General features: G+C 44.6%; 1 protein-coding gene across 2 annotated transcripts in view; it reads left to right on the forward strand.

The window, feature by feature from the left end:
- Positions 1-20,446, forward strand: part of ADTRP (androgen dependent TFPI regulating protein) — a 101,458-nt gene that overhangs the window by 46,791 nt on the left and 34,221 nt on the right. For both annotated transcript variants that reach the window (XM_075316451.1, XM_075316453.1), the window contains one exon: positions 1,677-1,828. In XM_075316451.1, the coding sequence (XP_075172566.1) occupies positions 1,677-1,828 (152 nt within the window). The remainder of the gene's footprint in view (positions 1-1,676; positions 1,829-20,446) is intronic.

The following is a 20,446-nucleotide window of genomic DNA, read 5'->3' on the forward strand; positions in this document are numbered from 1 at the left end:
GTAAGGAGATGTTCGTCATTCCTGCGGCGTCAAACATAGCGATGTATGACGCCGCAAGAACGATGAACAACAAGTGGCATGCACCATCAACGATATTATGAAAAGGAACGACGTGTCAACGATCAACGATTTTTGTCATTTTTGCGATCGTTGCTCCTTTGTGTCACACACTGCAATGTCGCTAACGGCGCTGGATGTGCGTTACTAACGACGTGACCCCAACGATATATTGTTAGCAATGTCGCAGCGTGTAAAGCACCCTATAGTCTTGGAGGACTGTCGGCACCAGAAAGCACTAAAAAACTGACCGGTACTGAGCACGACGGGGTACAGGACCCTAGGTCAGGAGCCGATTCAACGTCCTGACAATTAGTCTGCAGAGGAAGGAGACCTTCAGGCACCTTCCCAAATAGCTCAGAGACTGAGGGAAGTGAGGAGGGAGAAATTTGAAGACAGTATGGGGATCAAGGGGGTAAATTTGAGGTCACCATATGTGGAGGAAGGAGGGAAATGTGAGGAGACAGTGAAGAGACAGCATGGGATGATAAAAATGTGAGGTGGCACAGAATACAGACTAGGTACTGTGGAGAGGGTGGTTGGGGCATCATGAAGCCACAGCAAAGAGAGGACAGTATGCCGAAAAGGGGGAGTGGGATGAGAGAACACAACAGAGACAATGGCAGTATAGGGGGGACACAGTGTGAAAGGAAAATGTGTAGAGGGGGCCCACTTTGGAAAGGAGAAGGCAGTATGGAGAGCATGTACCATAAGAGGGACAGGGTGTGCATCACATTTCATGCAGGGAACACAATGTGAATAACTTATTTATTTAGGCTCACATTGTAGGGCAGATATTTTTATTCAAGAGTATAATAATCACTGTGCTTTTTTTAATGGTATCATGCCAGGATGTGCTGCAGAAGACCAGAGAAGATGGAAGTCTGCAGAGGCGAGTTGTAAATGTGAAAAGTCATCATGATATCTGGACAAGATGAAGAAAAGAAAGAAAACGAGTCCAATCAGAAACATCAACATCATCTATAAGGTACCTTATAGCTTGGACTATTTATTTTATAACCTAACCTTGCTTTGCTTTTCTCCACAACTTCATCCCTGACCTGTCTGGTGTGTTTCTTGTTTTTTGTTATGCTGTTTGATCTTTACAGAACATCTGTAGTTACACTGAGAATAAATTACACACATGTGGACTCAGTTTATTAATTACTAATTAGATGACTTCTAGAGACAATTAGTCACTCAAGATTTTATTTAGGGGTATTAGAGTAGAGGGGGATGAAAAATATACATGTAACAATTTTCAGATTTATATTTTTTAAATATTTAGAAAACCTTGTACCATTTCCTTTATGATAGAAAATTACCTGCTACTTTGTGTTGCTATATCACACAAAATTCCAATAAAGTACATTTATGTTTGTGGATGTAATGTGAAAAAATGCTAAAAAGTTCACTGTGTGCGAATAGTTTTCAAGGCGCTGTATTTTGGAGATATAGCTGCCCGTGTGCAGCTTCAAATTATTTTGCCAACCCTTCAAGCAGCACTGTATCAGAGGTCTGTATATACAGTGATATTTTATTTTATTGTTACATTTGAATAGCTTTTACCTTTTAATTTCTTGATCTAGTGAATTATATTTTTATTGTATGTCTTTTAGGGTAATATGGATTTATTTAGCTGATGGAAACTGGGTTTATCCTTTTCTTGGATTACTTTCCCCTTTTGGATTTCTGATATTTTTATTATGCAGTCACATATTGGCTGTCTTTGTCTATATCGTTGGAGAAACACTTAACTATATACTGTGGGGTACGTTTTTTTTCTTTTTTTTAACTTTGAAAAGAGACATATTCAATATATTTACTGAATTGGTGCTAAGAATTATTAAGTATGTCAAATTATTCACCATTGCTGTAAACTTGCCAACAACTATTTTTATGTTTTGCCCAACAGAACCAAACCTACATAAAACAGTAATAAAGGAATGTGCTGACCTTTTTGGTTTGTGTGCCACACAACCAGATTCAAAGAATGTAATCAGCCAAGGAAGATTCAATGAAGGTGGTTTTATTTAACGCAATTCAAAGTGTCTCACCACTTCTTCATCGGGAAATCCACCGATATTTCTCACTGATATCAGTGGATTTCCTGAGGAAGAAGTGGGGAGACACTTTGAAACGCATAGAATAAAACCACCTTCATTCAATCTTTCCTGGATTTGTGTCATATCTTCAGCAGCACAGTAACACTCCACATCAATTTTGTTCCTGATCTGTGTGACAATATGCCACTAGGTGTTACTAGAAGCCACTAGACAAAACAATCACTGATCTCAGGGAGACCAGCCTGAGAAAACACTGCTTTCAGCCAGCGACAGCGTTCAACACGGTGAAATTCAAGGTGCATTGCCTCCTGGGAAGTATGCAAATCAAAAAAGGTCAGTGAAGCCTCTGTTAGAAGTCTCGACAAGGAAAATAGCCAGATATCCCTCCCGGAAGGACCTAGCCAAGGAGTGGCTCGTTTTAGGAGAGCACCATAACCACCATATTAAGTGGCCCTTTTAGTCAATATTCCAGCTCTTGACGAGTTTAAAGATATGACAAGGGAAATACCCAGGCCATGTATCCATCCACAGACAGCTGTTTAGGGGTATTGCCCCTCATCAGTGTGGACTAGGATTCTGACCAGGTGGGAGCAATGCCTAGTAGACCAGCAAAAGGGCCACTTAATATGGTGGTTATGGTGGCCTCCTAAAAAGAGCAACTTCTTGGCTATGTCCTTCCCAGAGGGATATCTGGCTATTTTCCATGTCGAGATGCCTAACGGAGGCTTCACGGACATTTTTTGATTTGCTAGAAGCCACTAGAGACAGGGAAGTCAAACACGTTGGTGGTCACAAGCAAGGAAGTCAGATAAGGTACACATGGAGCGAGCAGAGTCGGGGTCAGGGTACAAGCTGGAGGTCAATAGCCAGGAAGTCAGATAAGGTACACAAGGAGCGAGCGGAGCCATAGGTCATGGTACAAGCTGAAGGTCAGAAGTCAGGAAGTCAGATAAGGTACACAGGGAGCGAGCGGAGCCAAGGTCGAGGTACAAGCCAGAGGTCAGAAGCCAGAAGGATAATATCAGAGTCAGGGTCATGGGCAGAGAAGGGTAAAAAAGGTCTGGGGTAGGGAGGCAAGATCAGAACAACAAAGCTCACGGGAGCCAGAGAGCTCACTGCAGAGCAGGATCTATGACTGGCAGCGTTCCGAGTGACATTGCTCACTAATGAAGTTGAGCACTCACCTGGAAAAAGGCGCCTGTACACAGGTGCCTGAACGCAGGCCCATTCCCACACCAGTGCACGACCCGAAGGCTGAGAAGAAACCCGTCACCTGGAGTATAATACAGAACATTGGCTCTGCTGGAGAGCAGAGCACCGCGGATTATGACAATCTGATTATGTTTTGCTCAAATGAGCTGTTAGATTGTACTTTTATTTATGTCAGCTTTGATTTCATTTTGAGAATCTGCCTATTTAAAGTCTTATTTGGGAGGCCTGGTTGATTGTCAATAGTCATTGACAATTCTTATGAACTGTTTTAATGCAAAAAGTTAAAATAGCATGGGTGGTCCAAGGTGAACTATCACAGTTGGTGTATCACACATTTCATTTTGACGATCTTAACTACTAAGTTACCATATTTTTCGCTTTATAAGACACACCTGATTTATAAGACGCAGCCCCAAATTTGGTGAAGGAAAAGAGAGTCCATCCTATAATGCCAGTGTCCGTCTAACAAATCATATAGGGTATATGTCCCTCATAGCCCCCCATCCTAAAACTAGCCCCCCTTAATCTGGATATGGCCCCCTTATATTGAATATAGCCCCCTTGTGCTGAAACATGTCCCCCTGTGCTGCCCATGGCCCCTATAGATGGCACATCTCCCCTGTGTTTGATATGGCCCCCATACAGCTGCCCATGGCCCCTATAGATGGCACATCTCCCCTGTGTTTGATATGGCCCCCATACAGCTGCCCATGGCCCCTATAGATGGCACATCTCCCCTGTGTTTGATATGGCCCCCATACAGCTCCCCATGGCCCCTATAGATGGCACATCTCCCCTGTGTTTGATATGGCCCCCATACAGCTGTCCATTGCCCCTATAGATGGCACATCTCCCCTGTTAGATATGGCCCCCATACAGCTGCCCATGGCCCCTATAGATGGCACATCTCCCCTGTGTTAGATATGCCCCCATGCTGCTGCCCATAATAAAATAAAACACTCTTTCCTTACCTTCTCAGCGCTGTCCCTCCTCACAGTTGAGCTCCGGCTTCCTGCACTTCCTGGTTCTTGCTGCCGGTCATGTGATCGTGTCGCAGGCGGAGGAGGGGACGCTGCGCTCTCCCACTGCTCGGGTCCGGCTGCCGCTGCTGCTGTGGCTGCTGCTGCTCGGTGGTGGCTCGAGCGGTGGGCCGGATCCCGGGGACTCGAGTGGCGCTCCTCGCCCGTGAGTGAAAAGGGTATTGATGGTGGGGATTTATTGTTATTGTCCGTGACGCCACCCACGGTTGTGGTGATTTTGGTGACACCACCGCTGCTCTGAATGGGGATCCCGGGAGCGGTGACTGGGAGCAGCTTTGTTGTTAGTTCTCCCCTCGGTGGGTGGGGGGGGGGGTTGGTTGTCCCGGGGCCCGGTGATGGGGTAGGGATGGATGGCAAGCGGGTTACGGGGCCTGGTGAGGTGCAGGGTCGCAGGGGCATCGCTGTGCCGCACGGCACGGTGGTACTCACTCAGCCCAATGAAGAAGACACAGTTCTCGGTAAAACACTCGGCTGGATGGACGGGTCCCCCAGACGGCTGCGGTGTTGTTTCTCCCGGCAGGTTGGTGGTGACTGCCTTTCCCTGCACCTGTGTACGGTTGTTGGTTCCGATGGGTTCCCACCGGTAACCCGCTCCCCAGCTTGGATATGGGCTGGAGGAGCCCCTCTTTGCCCTCAGGCTCTGGCCCTGCGAAACGGTTGCCTTGGCGGTGGCGGTGTCTCCCCCTGTAGGTTGGACTGTTGCCTTCTGTCGGGACTTGACTGTTTGGAAACCCAGGAGGTCCCCTTCACTAACGGATTCGGCAAATTCACGGCGACTCCTAGCCTTACCGGGGTCCGAAAGCCCCTGCCAGATGGTGCTGGCTTCTCTTCGTGTACCGGTCCTGTACCGCCGGGCCACCGCCCATCCATGGTCCTTACGGTAACTCCGATAGGCCACTCCTGCAGACGGTCACCACCGTCTTCCAACCTTGCTGTACCGCCCGGGCCACACACCCGGACGCTGTCAGTTTGTTGCTCCTCTACCACACTTTTCCTTCCTTCCACTTTCACTGTCAAAGCTTATCTGACCTCTTTTCCCGCCTCCAGGACTGTGAACTCCTCGGTGGGTGGGACCAACCGCCTGGCCCACCCCCTGGTGTGATCATCAGCCCCTGGAGGAAGGCAACAAGGGTTTTGTGTCTGACTTTGGTGTGCCTGCTGGGAGTGTGGGGTGTGTTGGTGTTGTTCTCTGTGGCCCCTGGCTTGTCCAGGGCGCCACAATCGGCACGGCAGAGTGATATCATCTCTGCGTGCCTCATCACAGACAGCAGCAGCACAAGACGGGAGATCAGCGCTGGTGGTAAGTAAAGCTTTTTTATTTTACTATGGGCAGCAGCACGGGGGCCATATCTAACACAGGGGAGATCATGTGCGATCAAAGGGAGCACAGGCACATATAATATGCCCCGCTGCCCCAGCCTCTCAGCGCAATGCGATTTCAGCACCACGCCGCTGATGGACAGCGGCTGTGCATATTATATGAGCGGGAGCAGGAGATCAAAGGCTGCCGCCCGCAGCTTCACCAGCTCCCAGCACCACTCCAGAGTGGACCCTGCAGTATATACAGTGCTGGCCAAAAGTATTGGCACCCCTGCAATTCTGTCAGATAATAGTTTATTCTTGAAAATGATTGCAATCATAAATTCTTTGGTATTATTATCTTTATTTATTTTGCTTGCAATGAAAAAACACAAAAGAGAATGAAACAAAAATCAAATCATTGATCATTTCACACAAAACTCCAAAAATGGGCCAGACAAAAGTATTGGCACCCTTAGCCTAATACTTGGTTGCACAACCTTTAGCCAAAATAACTGCGAACAACCGCTTCCGGTAACCATCAATGAGTTTCTTACAATGCTCTCCTGGAATTTTAGACCATTCTTCTTTGGCAAACTGCTCCAGGTCCCTGAGATTTGAAGGGTGCCTTCTCCAAACTGCCATTTTAAGATCTCTCCACAGGTGTTCTATGGGATTCAGGTCTGGACTCATTGCTGGCCACTTTAGTAGTCTCCAGTGCTTTCTCTCAAACCATTTTCTAGTGCTTTTTGAAGTGTGTTTTGGGTCATTGTCCTGCTGTAAGACCCATGACCTCTGAGGGAGACCCAGCTTTCTCACACTGGGCCCTACATTATGCTGCAAAATTTGTTGGTAGTCTTCAGACTTCATAATGCCATGCATACGGTCAAGCAGTCCAGTGCCAGAGGCAGCAAAGCAACCCCAAAACATCAGGGAACCTCCGCCATGTTTGACTGTAGGGACCGTGTTCTTTTCTTTGAATGCCTCTTTTTTTTCCTGTAAACTCTATGTTGATGGCTTTTCCCAAAAAGCTCTACTTTTGTCTTATCTGACCAGAGAACATTCTTCCAAAACATTTTAGGCTTTCTCAGGTAAGTTTTGGCAAACTCCAGCCTGGCTTTTTTATGTCTCGGGGTAAGAAGTGGGGTCTTCCTGGGTATCCTACCATACAGTCCCTTTTCATTCAGACGCCGACGGATAATACGGGTTGACACTGTTGTACCCTCGGACTGCAGGGCAGCTTGAACTTGTTTGGATGTTAGTCGAGGTTCTTTATCCACCATCCGCATAATCTTGCATTGAAATCTCTCGTCAATTTTTCTTTTCCTTCCACATCTAGGGAGGTTAGCTACAGTGCCATGGGCTTTAAACTTCTTGATGACACTGCGCACCGTAGACACAGGAACTTTCAGGTCTTTGGAGATGGTGTTGTAGCCTTGAGATTGCTCATGCTTCCTCACAATTTGGATTATCAAGTCCTCAGTCAGTTCTTTGGTCTTCTTTCTTTTCTCCATGCTCAATGTGGTACACACAAGGACACAGGACAGAGGTTGTGTCAACTTTAATCCATGTCAACTGGCTGCAAGTGTGATTTAGTTATTGCCAACACCTGTTAGGTGCCACAGGTAAGTTACAGGTGCTGTTAATTACACAAATTAGAGAAGCATCACATTATTTTTCAAACAGTGCCAATACTTTTGTCCACCCCCTTTTTTATGTTTGGTGTGGAATTACCGTATTTTTCGCTTTATAAGACGCACCTGATTATAAGACGCACCCCCAAATTTGGTGAAGGAATAGAGAATTTTTTAATAAATGGGGTCCGTCTTATAATGCCAGTGTCCGTCTGACAAATCATATAGGGTATATGTCCCTCATAGCCCCCCCATCCTAAAATTAGCCCTCTGAATCTGGATATGGCCCAGTGATGCCACATGTCCCCTATGCCTGGCACACATCCTCTATGGCTGGCACACAGCCCACTGTGGCTGGCACACGGCCCACTGTGGCGGCACACGGCCCACTGTGGCGGCACACGGCCCACTGTGGCGGCACACGGCCCCATGTGCCTGCACACGGCCCCATGTGGCTGCACACGGCCCCATGTGGCTGCACACGGCCCCATGTGGCTGCACACGGCCCCATGTGGCTGCACACGGCCCACTATTGCTGGCACATGGCCCCATGTGGCGGCACACGGCCCCATGTGGCGGCACACGGCCCCATGTGGCGGCACATGGCCCACTATTGCTGGCACATGGCCTCATGTGGCTGCACACGGCCCACTATTGCTGGCACATGGCCCCATGTGGCTGCACACGGCCCCATGTGGCTGCACACGGCCCCATGTGGCTGCACACGGCCTCATGTGGCTGCACACAGCCCACTATTGCTGGCACATGGCCCCATGTGGCGGCACACAGCCCACTATTGCTGGCACATGGCCCCATGTGGCGGCACACGGCCCCATGTAGCGGCACATGGCCCACTATTGCTGGCACATGGCCCACTATTGCTGGCACACAGCTCCCTGTGTTATATATCGCCCCATGCTGCTGCTTTTAGGAAAATAAACTTTCCTTACCTTCTCCAGCATTGTCCTGTCTGTGTCCCCCTCCTCGGGGTTGATCTCCGGTCTCCTGCATTTTCTGGTTCTCGGCCGGTCATGTGATCGGCACGGCAGAGTGAAATCTCTTGTGCCTTATCATAGCAGCAGGAGGGAGGCCGGGCAGACACGCTGGAGGAGGTGAGTAAAAAGTTTATTATTTTACTGTTTGCAGCAGCATAGGGGACATAGCTAACACGGGGGAGGGGGCATGTGCAATCAAAGAAGGGGCAGGCAGATATAATATACACTGCTGCCCCAGCCTATCGCCGCGGTGCACTTTCAGCACCATGGTGGTGGACAGCAGCTGTGCATATTATATGAGCGGGTGCAGGAGATCAAAGTCTGCTGCTCCCAGCTTTCACAAGTCCCCCAGCAGAGCTCCAGAGCTGCCCGCACCTCCCCTGGACTCTGTAGTGTGTGTATATATATATATATATACACCCCCCCCCGTATATTCGGATTATAAGACGCACCCCCTACTTTCCCCCAAAATTTGGGGGAACAAAAGTGCGTCTTATAAAGCGAAAAATACGGTATATCCAATTTGGCTGTATGACAATTTTTTTTATTTTTTTTCATTTTAGACAAATTAAATAAAGATAATAATACCAAAGAATTTGTGATTGCAATCATTTTCAAGAATAAACTGAGTATTATCTGACAGAATTGCAGGGGTGCCAATACTTTTGGCCAGCACTGTATATATATATGTACACCCCCCCGTATATTCGGTTTATAAGACGCACCCCCTACTTTCCCCCAAAATTTGGGGAAACAAAAGTACGTCTTATAAAGCGAAAAATACGGTATTTGTAATTTGTGAGCTTAGATTTGTTTTATTCAAAATAGCTGAAGAGTATAACTGTCTTTAACTCCTTTGAACAATATGGAGTATGCTTGTCTTTTTTCATTGTTAATATCTGCTTTTAAGCACTATATGACAATTAAAATCTTAGTATTACTCTTATTGTTATAAGCAGTATTATTAACCCCTTCACAACATTTGCCTTACTTGTATGGCACTACAGGAGGTGTGTTCCCACAAACCTGTACGCCGGTACGATCACGCCAGCTCATGTGCTGCATTGGAAAAATAATCAGCGGGTTTCACGGGACCTGTGCCATATACTGGAAGACAAATTGGAAACTGGGAAAGAAATAGTATATATAAGGCCCGAAAGGTCTGCTATACTATTTAACAGGCATATGAGAGGCAAATTATTGTGAACAAATTGTATTTATTCAAAAAAGTAAGGTGCATAGAAACATATAAAAATACTTAAAGTCCAAAAATGAATGAAAACCGTCTCCCCCAATGAGATATAATGTGTATGACAGTACCTATATCAAACATACATTTTTGAGAAACCAGCTAGGCAGTCTTAGCGAACAGAAGGCACATGAAAGGTGAAATAAACCATCTACCAGTGCTTGATAAATAGCAATAAAGTGAATGGCTACATACATATGTCCTTTGTGCCATATGTCACAGAGTAGGTCCCATTTGGAAAATACAGATAATGCCTCAATATTAATAGGAAAAATATATTTGAATACAGAAAAACAAAATACAAATGTGTAACCATCGATCTGCAGCCTCTAGCTGCAGGTAAATGAAAAGGAAGGGGAATGAAGCAGTTCCCCACACGTTACACCATGTGCTATTGCTTAATCAGGGCTATACAGTCACTGACAGAAGTTCTGTCGCTTATCCATGTTATGTAAATAAAAGCTTATAACCTTGACTTTAAATTCATCCATTGGATTTATAAATTACTCTTTTGAAAGCTGAAACCCTCCCAAATTTGGATTAGGTTATGAAAATAAAGTTGCTGCAAAGCTGAAATATTGATCATTTAATGAACACAGAAAGGTCAGATTTTGGCAAGACAAATGTTTTGTCACCCACAAAAAGTAATGTGAAATTCAAACAAATAATTCACTTCTAATACAAAGATATGTTGCATAACATTGGTCAATGAAGTTGTGGTGCTATTAGAGCCATATTTAATATTTTGTGTGACGTCCAAGAGCTTGAAGGACTGCATCCATGTGGTTCAACAATGATTAAAAAGAAAAAGTACCTAGAAAGTTATCAAAAACATTATATGCCCAAAAATGATACCAATAAAAACGTCAACTTATCATACAAAAAACAAGCCGTCACATGACTGGTATTGCTGTATTCGCACTGACTCGAAGAATAAAACCACGTAATCACTTACACCATGTGTAGAATTATTAGGCAAATGAGTATTTTGATCACATGATACTTATTATACATGTTGTCCAACTCCAAGCTGTATAGTCTTGAGAGCCAACTACCAATTAAGTAAATCAGGTGATGTGCATCTCTGCAATGAGGAGGGGTGTGGTGTAATCACATCAACAGCCTATATAAGGTGTGCTTAATTATTAGGCAACTTCCTTTCCTTTGGCAAAATGGGTCAGAAAAGAGATATGATAGGCTCTGAAAAATCCAAAATTGTGAGATGTCTTGCAGAGGGATGCAGCAGTCTTGAAATTGCCAAACTTTTGAAGCGTGATCACTGAACAATCAAGAATTTCATGGCAAATAGCCAACAGGGTCGCAAGAAGTGTGTTGGGCATAAAAGGCGCAAAATAACTGCTCATGAATTGAGGAAAATCAAGCGTGAAGCTGCCAAGATGCCATTTGCCACCAGTTTGGCCATATTTCATAGCTGCAACATTACTGGAGTATCAAAAAGCACAAGGTTTGCCATACTGAGGGACATGGCCAAGGTAAGGAAGGCTGAAAAACGATCACCTTTGAACAAGAAACATAAGATAAAACGTCAAAACTAGGCCAAGAAATATCTTAAGACTGATTTTTCAAAGGTTTTATGGACTGATGAAATGAGAGTGACTCTTGATGGGCCAGATGGATGGGCCAGAGGCTGATCAGTAAAGGGCAGAGAGCTCCACTCCGACTCAGACGCCAGCAAGGTGGAGGTGGGGTACTGGTATGGGCTGGTATCATCAAAGATGAACTTGTGGGACCTTTTCGGGTTGAGGATGGAGTGAAGCTCAACTCCCAGACTTACTGCCAGTTTCTGGAAGACAACTTCTTCAAGCAGTGGTACAGGAAGAAGTCGTTATCGTTCAAGAAAAACATGATTTTCATGCAGGACAATGCTCCATCTCATGCATCCAACTACTCCACAGCGTGGCTGGCCAGTAAAGGTCTAAAAGATGAAAAAATAATGACTTGGCTCCCTTGTTCACCTGATCTGAACCCCATAGAGAACTTGTGGTGCCTGATAAAATGTAAGATCTACAGGGAGGGAAAACAGTACACCTCTCGGAACAGTGTCTGGGAAGCTGTGGTGGCTGCTGCCTTCAATGTTGATTGTAAACAGATCAAGCAACTGACAGAATCTATGGATGGTAGGATATTGAGTGTCATCATGAAGAAAGGTGGCTATATTGGTCACTAATTTTTTGGGGTTTTGTTTTTGCATGTCAGAAATGTTTATTTCTAAATTTTGTGCAGTTATATTGGTTTACCTGGTGAAAATAAACAAGTGAGATGGGAATATATTTGGTTTTTATTAAGTTGCCAAATAATTCTGCACAGTAAGGCTGTGTGCGCACGTTGCGTAATTGCATGCAGTTACGCTGTGATCTGCACCGCAGCGTAACTGCATGCGTCCTGCGTCCCCAGCACAATCTATGGAGATTGTGCAGGAGCCATGCGCACGTGGCGTATTAGAGCGCAGCGCTTCGGCTGCTGCCAGAAGTGCGCGTTTTAAGAAGTGACATGTCACTTCTTTCCTGCGCTTTGCCTGCATCCCCCGCCCTGTCTATGGGAGGGGCTGCAGTCAGAGCGCATGGAATCGACTTTTTTTTTTCATTACGGACTGTTTCTGTAGCAATTTGAAGTGCATGTGTGCTTTTTAAATCGCTGCAGAAATTTCTGCAGGGCCAGTACGCAACGTGCGCACATAGCCTAATAGTTACCTGCACAAACAGATATTCTCGTAAGATAGCCAAATCTAAAAAAACCCCACTCCAACTTCCAAAAATATTAAACTTTGATATTTATGAGTCTTTTGGGTTGATTGAGAATATAGTTGTTGATCAATAATAAAAAAAAATCCCCTAAAATATAACTTGCCTAATAATTCTGTACACGGTGTATACTGCATAGTGTAAAAAATAAATAAAAGCAATTCTTGACCTGCTGCTGATTTTTTTCATTCTTCCTTCCAAAGATCGCTGTAAAGGGGGCTTTACATGCAACGACATCGCTAACGAGATATCGTTGGGGTCACGGAATTCGTGACGCACATCCGGCCTCATTAGCAACGTCGTTGCGTGTAACAGCACCGAGCGAGTGTTAACAATAAAAAATACTCACCTAATCGTTGATCGTTGACACGTCGTTCATTTTCAAAATCTTGTTGGTTGTTCTGGACGTAGGTTGTTCATCGTTCCTGAGGCAGCACACATCGCTACTTGTGACACCCCGGGAACGACGAACAACAGCTTACTTGCGTCCTCCGGCAATGAGGTGGGCATGTCTTTAATGCGGCTGCTCTCCACCCCTCCGCTTCTATTGGTTGGCCGCTGTGTGATGTCGCTGTGACGGCGCACGAACCTCCCCCGTAGAAAAGGGGCTGTTCGCCGGCCACAGCGATGTCGCTAGGAAGGTAAGTCCGTGTGACTGGGCCTAGCGATATTGTGCGCCACGGGCAGCGATTTGCATGTAAAGCAGCCTTAAGCCTTAGCTCACATTTATCCTGAGCTCTATGCTGTGTGCTGACATCAGATTTCCATGTAAATCTCTGAAGTACATGATTCAGACATAACTCCTGAAGGAAGATTTCCTGTAATGAAGCAGATGGAGTCACTTTTCACTCAGTCTATCCTGTGATCCAGCAGTGTTCATCTCTTCAATGGTGCATAAAGCATGGACAAACACAGTTTTGTGCACCTCTGAAAAGGACAATGCTGAACAGAGGCCAGAGTAAGGGCTCATGCGCACGTTGCGTAATTGCATTTAGTTACACTGCGTATTGCACTGCAGCGTAAATGCATGCATCCTGCATCCCCTGCACAATCTATGTAGATTGTGCATGATATGTGCGCACGATGCTTTTATGAACGCAGCGGATTGGGTGCTAAAATTTTGACCCAAATCCGTGCATTCATAAAATGAGCATGTCAATTATTCCAATGCGCTATGGATGCAGCTCCCACTCTGTCTATGGTGGGGGCAGCAGCCATAGCGCATGAAATCGACTTTTTTCTACAAAAAAACTGCATCCATTATGCAGTGTTTCTGCAGCGATTTGAAGCGCACATGTACTGTCAAATCGTTGCAGAATATTCAGCAGTTACGTGCGCATGAGCCCTACTCTGCTGTCTCATTATAGAGAATGGATCCCTTGGTGATTAATCTGAATCCTGTCATTCAGATATTTAGATGGAAACCCCGATGTAAATGCTCTGCGTAGTGCACAGGATAAATGGGATCCAAAATTTTATGAAAAATGTACCCAATAAAAGCTTCAACTTAATCCACATAAAAAACAAGTCCCTACTTTGGTCCGTAATATATAAATGGAAATATAGGGGACCTCCACCAAATTCTGAAATCCAATTTGGTGTTCCTTTCTTTCTGAGCTTTGTACTGTGCTTTAAAAGTACCACATATGGGGTATTGGAAAAAATGCAAAATAAATTGTATTGTTCATTTTTTCCCATTACCCCTTTTGAAAATGTAAAACTTGGGGTCAAAGCAACATAGTGAAAAAATGGTAATTTACATTTACTCAGCCCAATGTTCTACAATTCTGTGAACCACCTGAGGGTTAATAATGCTCACTAATTCAAGATGTGCAGTTTCAAAAATGAGGTAACTTGTGGGGATTTCTGCTGTTTTGGCATGTCAGGGACCTTCCAAATGTGACATGCTGTTTACAATCTAATACAGCAAAAATGGCGATCCTTTTCTTGTGAACCAGGCCATGCACCCATACAGTAATTTTCTAGCATATATGAAGTATCGGCGTACTCAGAAGAATTTGCAGAACAAATTGTATGTTACATTTTGTCCCAGTACTCTTGTGAGAATAAAAATATTTGGGCTAAAACAATATTTTCTGGGAAAAATGTGATATTTTATTTTCACAGTTCAACGTTATAAAATTCTGTGAAGCACCTGGGTGTTCAAGGTCCTCACCACACATCTAGATAAATTCTTGAGTGATCTAATTTGCAAAATGGGGTAACTTGTGGGGGGGGGTTTCTACTGCTTATGGACATCACGGTCTGTGCAAATGCAATATGGCGTTCACTATCTATTCCAGCCAATTTTGTGCTTCAGAAATCAACTTGTGCTTTCCAAACCATGCCCTATGCCCAAACACTAGCTTATCACTACATATTGGGTATCGGCGAACTCAGGAGAAATTGAAAAAAAAAATTATGGTCCATTTTCTCTTTTTTTCCTTGTGAAAATAAAATATTTGGGACTAAAGCAACATTTTTGTGGGAAAAATGTAATATTTTTACTTTTACTGCTCAACCTTATAAAATCCTGTGAAGCACTTAGGGGTCCAAGGTGCTCAATACACATCTAGATAAATTCCTTGAGTGGTCTAGTTTCCAAAATGCGGTCATTTGTGGGGGGTTTCCACTGTTTAGGCCCACCAGTGGCTCTGCAAACACGATCTGGAATCCTCTGTCGATTTCAGCTAATTTTGCATTTGAAAAATTAAATGGTGCTCCTTCCCCTCTGAGCCCTGCAGTAGTTTTCCATCACAGATGGGGTATCACTGTACTCAGGAGAAATTGCACAAAAATATTGCATGGTGCATTTTTTCCTGTTACCTTTGTTAATATAAAAACTTTTGGGTTAAAACAACATTTTTGTGGGAAAAACTTGGGTTATTCATTTTTGAAAAACAAAGGCTTAGAGTCGATCTTACAATGTTCAAATATATGAAGGGATAGTACAGAGACCTTTCTAAGGGGGTACCCACTACAAGGAAAGAAGGTTTGATAGTTATCACAGACGCAGTTTTTTTTTATTATAAGAGCAGTGAGACTATGGAACTCTTTGCCATATGATTTTGTAATGGTTGATTACTTACTAAAATTTAAGAAAAGCCTGGATGCCTTTCTAGAAAAATATAATACTACTGGATATGTGCACTAAATTCTATGACGGGACGTTGATCCAGGGAACTAGTTTTATTGCCATATGTGACATTGGGAAATAATTTTCCCCCTTATATGGAGTTTACTGCCTGCCTTGTGGGGTTATTGCTAGAGATGAGCGAGCCTCTGAAGGCTTGAGTTCGGTTCGGTTCGTCGAACGGAGGCCGCGTTCGAGTTCAGTTCGGTGAACCGTTTGATGAACCTCTCGAGCCCCACAAACACATAAAAACACATTATAAATGTACACATACAGTTAATAAACATTGCCATAACACTTACCTGTCCCTGTGACGCGTCCTGCACTCTGTCTCCCGCCGCTTTTCCTTCCGATAATCGCTGTGTCCTCCCGGTAACCAGCACTGATGATAGGACCTTCCGTGACGTCAAAAAAAGCATGTGACCAGTCACGTTTCTATTATCTCATTGGCTACAGACTGGTCACATGGCTAGACGTCATTGTTAGATCCTGTCAGTGCATCTCTCCGGTACGCGGTGCTCGTTTGTGCATCCCCGTGTACCGGCGAGATGCTCTGGCACATAGTCGGCTCCCCGTTCTGCTTCCCCGTTCCGTTATTCACCGGCTGCCACAGCCGGTTAATAACGGAGATCACCATTGCTATAGCAACGCGCCTGTCAGCGGTGACATCACCGCTTACAGCACGTAGCTGCTGCTCACTCACTGAGTAATATAGACTGCACGGGAAGCAGCGTCTTTCTCCCATGCAGCGCTGTATGATGTAGCAGAGCTGCATGGGTTGAAGGAGAAAGAAGACAGAAGACCATGGATCGTGGAGGGATGCGAGGGAGTAAAGAACATGGTGTCTCTAAGTGTGTCTGTGTATTTATTTCTATTAAAGTACTTTTTCTCTGTGTGGTGTCTTTTTTTTTTTAACCCTTTATTGGAGATTCTTAATGGCCGGGTCAAACTTGCCTGACATTAAGAATCTCTGACTTAATACTAGCTAATAAAACAAAGCTAGTGTTAACTCATTATTACCCAGCAAGCCACCCATCACCAGGGCAGCTGGAAGAGTTGGATACAGCGCCAGATGATGGCGCCTCTATGAAAGTACCATTTTTTGGGGCGGCTGCGGACTGCAATTCACAGCAGAGGGGCCCAGAAACCTCGGGCTAACCTGTGCTGAAGATTCCAATCCCCAGCTGCCTAGTTGTACCTGGCTGGACACACAAATGTGGCGAAGGTTATGTCGATTTTTCTTTTAATTATTTCATGAAATTCATGAAATAATTAAAAAACGGGCTTCCCTATTTGTTTTGTTCCCAGATGGGTACAAATAGGCAGCTGGGTATTGGGGGCAGCCGTACTTGCCTGCTTTACCTGGTTAGCATACAAAAATATGGCGAAGCCCACGTCATTTTTTTGGTGGGCAAAAAACTCCTGCATACAGTCCTGTATGGAGTATGCTGAGTCATGTAGTTCTGCAGCTGCTGTCTGCTCTTCTGCATACACTAGTGAATGAAGCATGCTGAGCCTTGTCGTTCTGCAGCTCCTGTCTGCTCTCCTCCATACAGACAGACAGCAGCTGCAGGACTACAAGGCTCAGCATACTCCACCCAGGACTGTATGCAGGAGTTGTTTGCCCCCCAAAAAAATTATGTGAGCTTCGCCATGTTTTTGTATGTTAGCCAGGTACAGCAGGCAACTACGGGCTGCTCCCAACCCCCTGCTGCCTATTTGTACCCGGCTGGGAACCAAAAATATAGGGAAGCTCTTTTTTTTTTTAATTATTTCATGAATTTCATGAAATAATTAAAAAAAAAAAGACGTGGGCGTCGCCCAATTTTTGTGTCCAGCCAGGTACAACTAGGCAGCTGTGGATTGGAATCCACAGCGCAGGGTGCCCAAGCTTTCTGGGCACCCATTCTGTGAATTGCAGTCCGCTGCCGCCCCAGAAAATGGCGCTTTCATAGAAGCGCCATCTTCTGGCGCTGTATCCAACTCTTCCAGCTGCCCTGGTGACGGATGGCTCGCTGGGTAATAATGGGGTTAGGGCTAGCTGTATATTATCAACTGGCCCTAATCCCGAAATTCATGGTGTCACGCCAATATTAGACATGGCCACCATGAATTTCTAGTACAGATAAAAAAACACAGCACACAGAAAAATATTTTTATTAGAAATAAAACACAACACAATTAGTGACTCCATCCTTATTGAAATAAAGAACCCCCCTCCAGAGTAATCCTGGGTCAAGGGTCCCGCGCCGTCCAATCCGGATCCAATATCATCTGATCAGTTTGCTGGAAGGCAAAGCGATCAGATGATGTGTCAGGTTCAATGGCCTGAATCACTTGACACAGAAGCTTATTGTATAAACGGCTTTTATACAATTAGCTGATGCATAAGTGCAAAAAATAAAATCAAACTACACACTTCAGTGCAGACTCCTGTCCAACAGCATCAGCTGATAGTTTAGCTGGCCGGGCAGTAAAAAGCCGGCCACAACGCTCAACTTATAGTGTCAGCTGATTCCATCAGGTGACCGCATCAGCTGATCATCGCTAGGTCTGATAAAGAGAGAGAAAGAAAGAAGAGAGAGAGAAGATAGAGAAGAGAGAGAGGAGAGAGCGAAGAGAGAGGGAGAGAGGAAGAGAGAGAGAGAAGAGAGAGGAGAGAGAAAGAGAGAGAGGAGAGAGAGAAAGAGAGAGAGAAGAGAGACAGGATAGAGAGAGAAGAGGAGAGAAGAGAGAGAAGAGAGAGAGGAGAGAGAGAAGAGAGAGGGAGAGAGGAAGAGAGAGAGAGAAGAGAGAGGAGAGAGAAGAGAGAGAGGATAGAGAGAGAAGAGAGAGAAGAGAGAGAGGAGAGAGAGGAGAGAGGAGAGAGAGTGAGAGAGAGAGAGGGAAAAAGAGAAAAAGAGAGACTGAGAAAAAGAGAGAGAGAGAAAGAGAGAAAAAGAGAGAGGAGAGAGAGAGAAAAAGAGAGAGAGAGAAAGAGAGAAAAAGAGAGAGAGACAGAGAGAGAGACAGAGGGAGAGAGAGAAAGAGAGAGAAGGAGAGAGAGAGAGAAAAAGAGAGAGACAGAGGGAGAGAGAGAGAGAAGAGAGAGGAGAGAGCAATGCAGCCTCATTCCGTGAACTGCTCCAATTTTAGAGGTGTGTCCCGCGGCTCACAGCTGATGTCCGGCTCCTCCCCTCAGTGCATAATTAAATTAAATTATAATTATAAATATATAATAATTATAATTTAAAATGAAAAATAAAAAAATAAAAAAAATAAATAAATTAAGTTCTTTACTGGGACCGGGACTAGAACTCGCAAAGTTATGCTTCTTAGGCGAGCGCTCTATACACTGAACTACTGCCTCTAATGATAGAGATAGGCAGATTTGGTAATCTTGACGTCTGCATTGCAGAGTGAAGTCTCTGGTGACAGCACGATTCACTTCATTGCTACGTGGAGAGGACACAGCGCGATCATGTTCCATGGTGCTGCTGCATCTTCATGTAGCAGAGCTGACAGTATTGTGTGAATTATGTCGGATCTGGATGTGTATTTGGGGATTAGTACATTGGTAAAAGAGGGTGTTTTTTTTGTCTTTTATTCCAAATAAAGGATTTTTCCCTGTGTGTGTTTCTTTACTTTCACTTTCAGTTTAACCATAGAAGGTGTCTCGGGGAGACGCCTGGCATGATTAAACTCATTATTACCCCGATTGCCACTGCACCAGGGCAATTCGGGATGAGCTGGGTGGAATCCCGGGACTGTCGCATCTAATGGATGCGGCAATTCCGGGCTGCTGCCTGCTGATATTGTTAGAGTGGTGGGCTCCCCATAACGTGGCGCTCCCCATCCTGACAATACCAGCCTCCAGCCGTGCGGCTTTATCCTGGCTGGTATCAAATATGGGGGGAACCGCATTTTATTTATTTATTTCTTTATTTTACTGCACGATATAGACCTGCCCGCCGGCGGCTGTGATTGGTTGCAGTGAGACAGCTGTAACTCATCGTGGGGGTGTGTCTGACTGCAACCAATCATGGGCGTCGGTGGGCGGGGAAAGCACGGAATACCTGATTGAATAATGAAGCAGCAGCCATTTTCTAAAGAGGAAAAGACGCCGCAGATTTGTGACAGCCGTGCAGCAAGACGCCCGTGATCGGTGAATAGGAAAGAGAGAGGGATTGTGCTGGGGACGCAGGACGCATGCAGATAGCAACATGTGCACATAGCCTTACTGTGAAAAGCCACGTTTTTGTTGATCGAACTGTTCTCAAACCTAACTTGAACTGTCGAGCTTTTAGCAAAAAGCTCGAGTTCGAGCTTGAACAGCCCCCAAAATAACTCGAACATGAAATTGGCGAACCTCGAGCCTCGAACATCGCTCAACTCTAGTTATTGCCTTCCTCCGTGTCAACATATTACGCTCTGGGTTGAACACTGTGGTTTTAAGTCTACCTTCAACCTTTAAACTATTTTGTGTACTCTCTGGTTTAAGGGCGTAAATAATGAAAGTTTGAAAATTGCTACATTTTCACCAAATTTCTGATATTTTCAGAAATAAATGTAAAAATATCAACCTACGTTTACTACTAACATGAAGATCAATATGTTAAAAAAACAAAAACGTTCTCCAAATCATTTCAATACGTTGATGTATTCCAGACTTATTACCGTATAAAGTGACAGTGGTCAGAATTGAAATAATTGGCCTGGTGAAAAAGGTAAAACAGGCTTCAGAGTGAAAGGGTTAATGCTCCCATATGGCACTGTACATATGAAAAAAAATCCAATGGTTTGCATAACAAAACATACAGTGGGGAAAAAAAGTATTTAGTCAGCCACCAATTGTGCAAGTTCTCCCACATAAAAAGATGAGAGAGGCCTGTAATTGACATCATAGGTAGACCACAAATATGAGAGACAAAATGAGAAAACAAATCCAGAAAATCACCTGGTCTGATGTGGCAAGATTTTTTTTTGCAAATTATGATGGAAAATAAGTATTTGGTCAATA

This window comes from Anomaloglossus baeobatrachus, chromosome 6, assembly GCF_048569485.1.
Source record: "Anomaloglossus baeobatrachus isolate aAnoBae1 chromosome 6, aAnoBae1.hap1, whole genome shotgun sequence".
In the NCBI taxonomy this organism is placed as follows: domain Eukaryota; kingdom Metazoa; phylum Chordata; class Amphibia; order Anura; family Aromobatidae; genus Anomaloglossus; species Anomaloglossus baeobatrachus.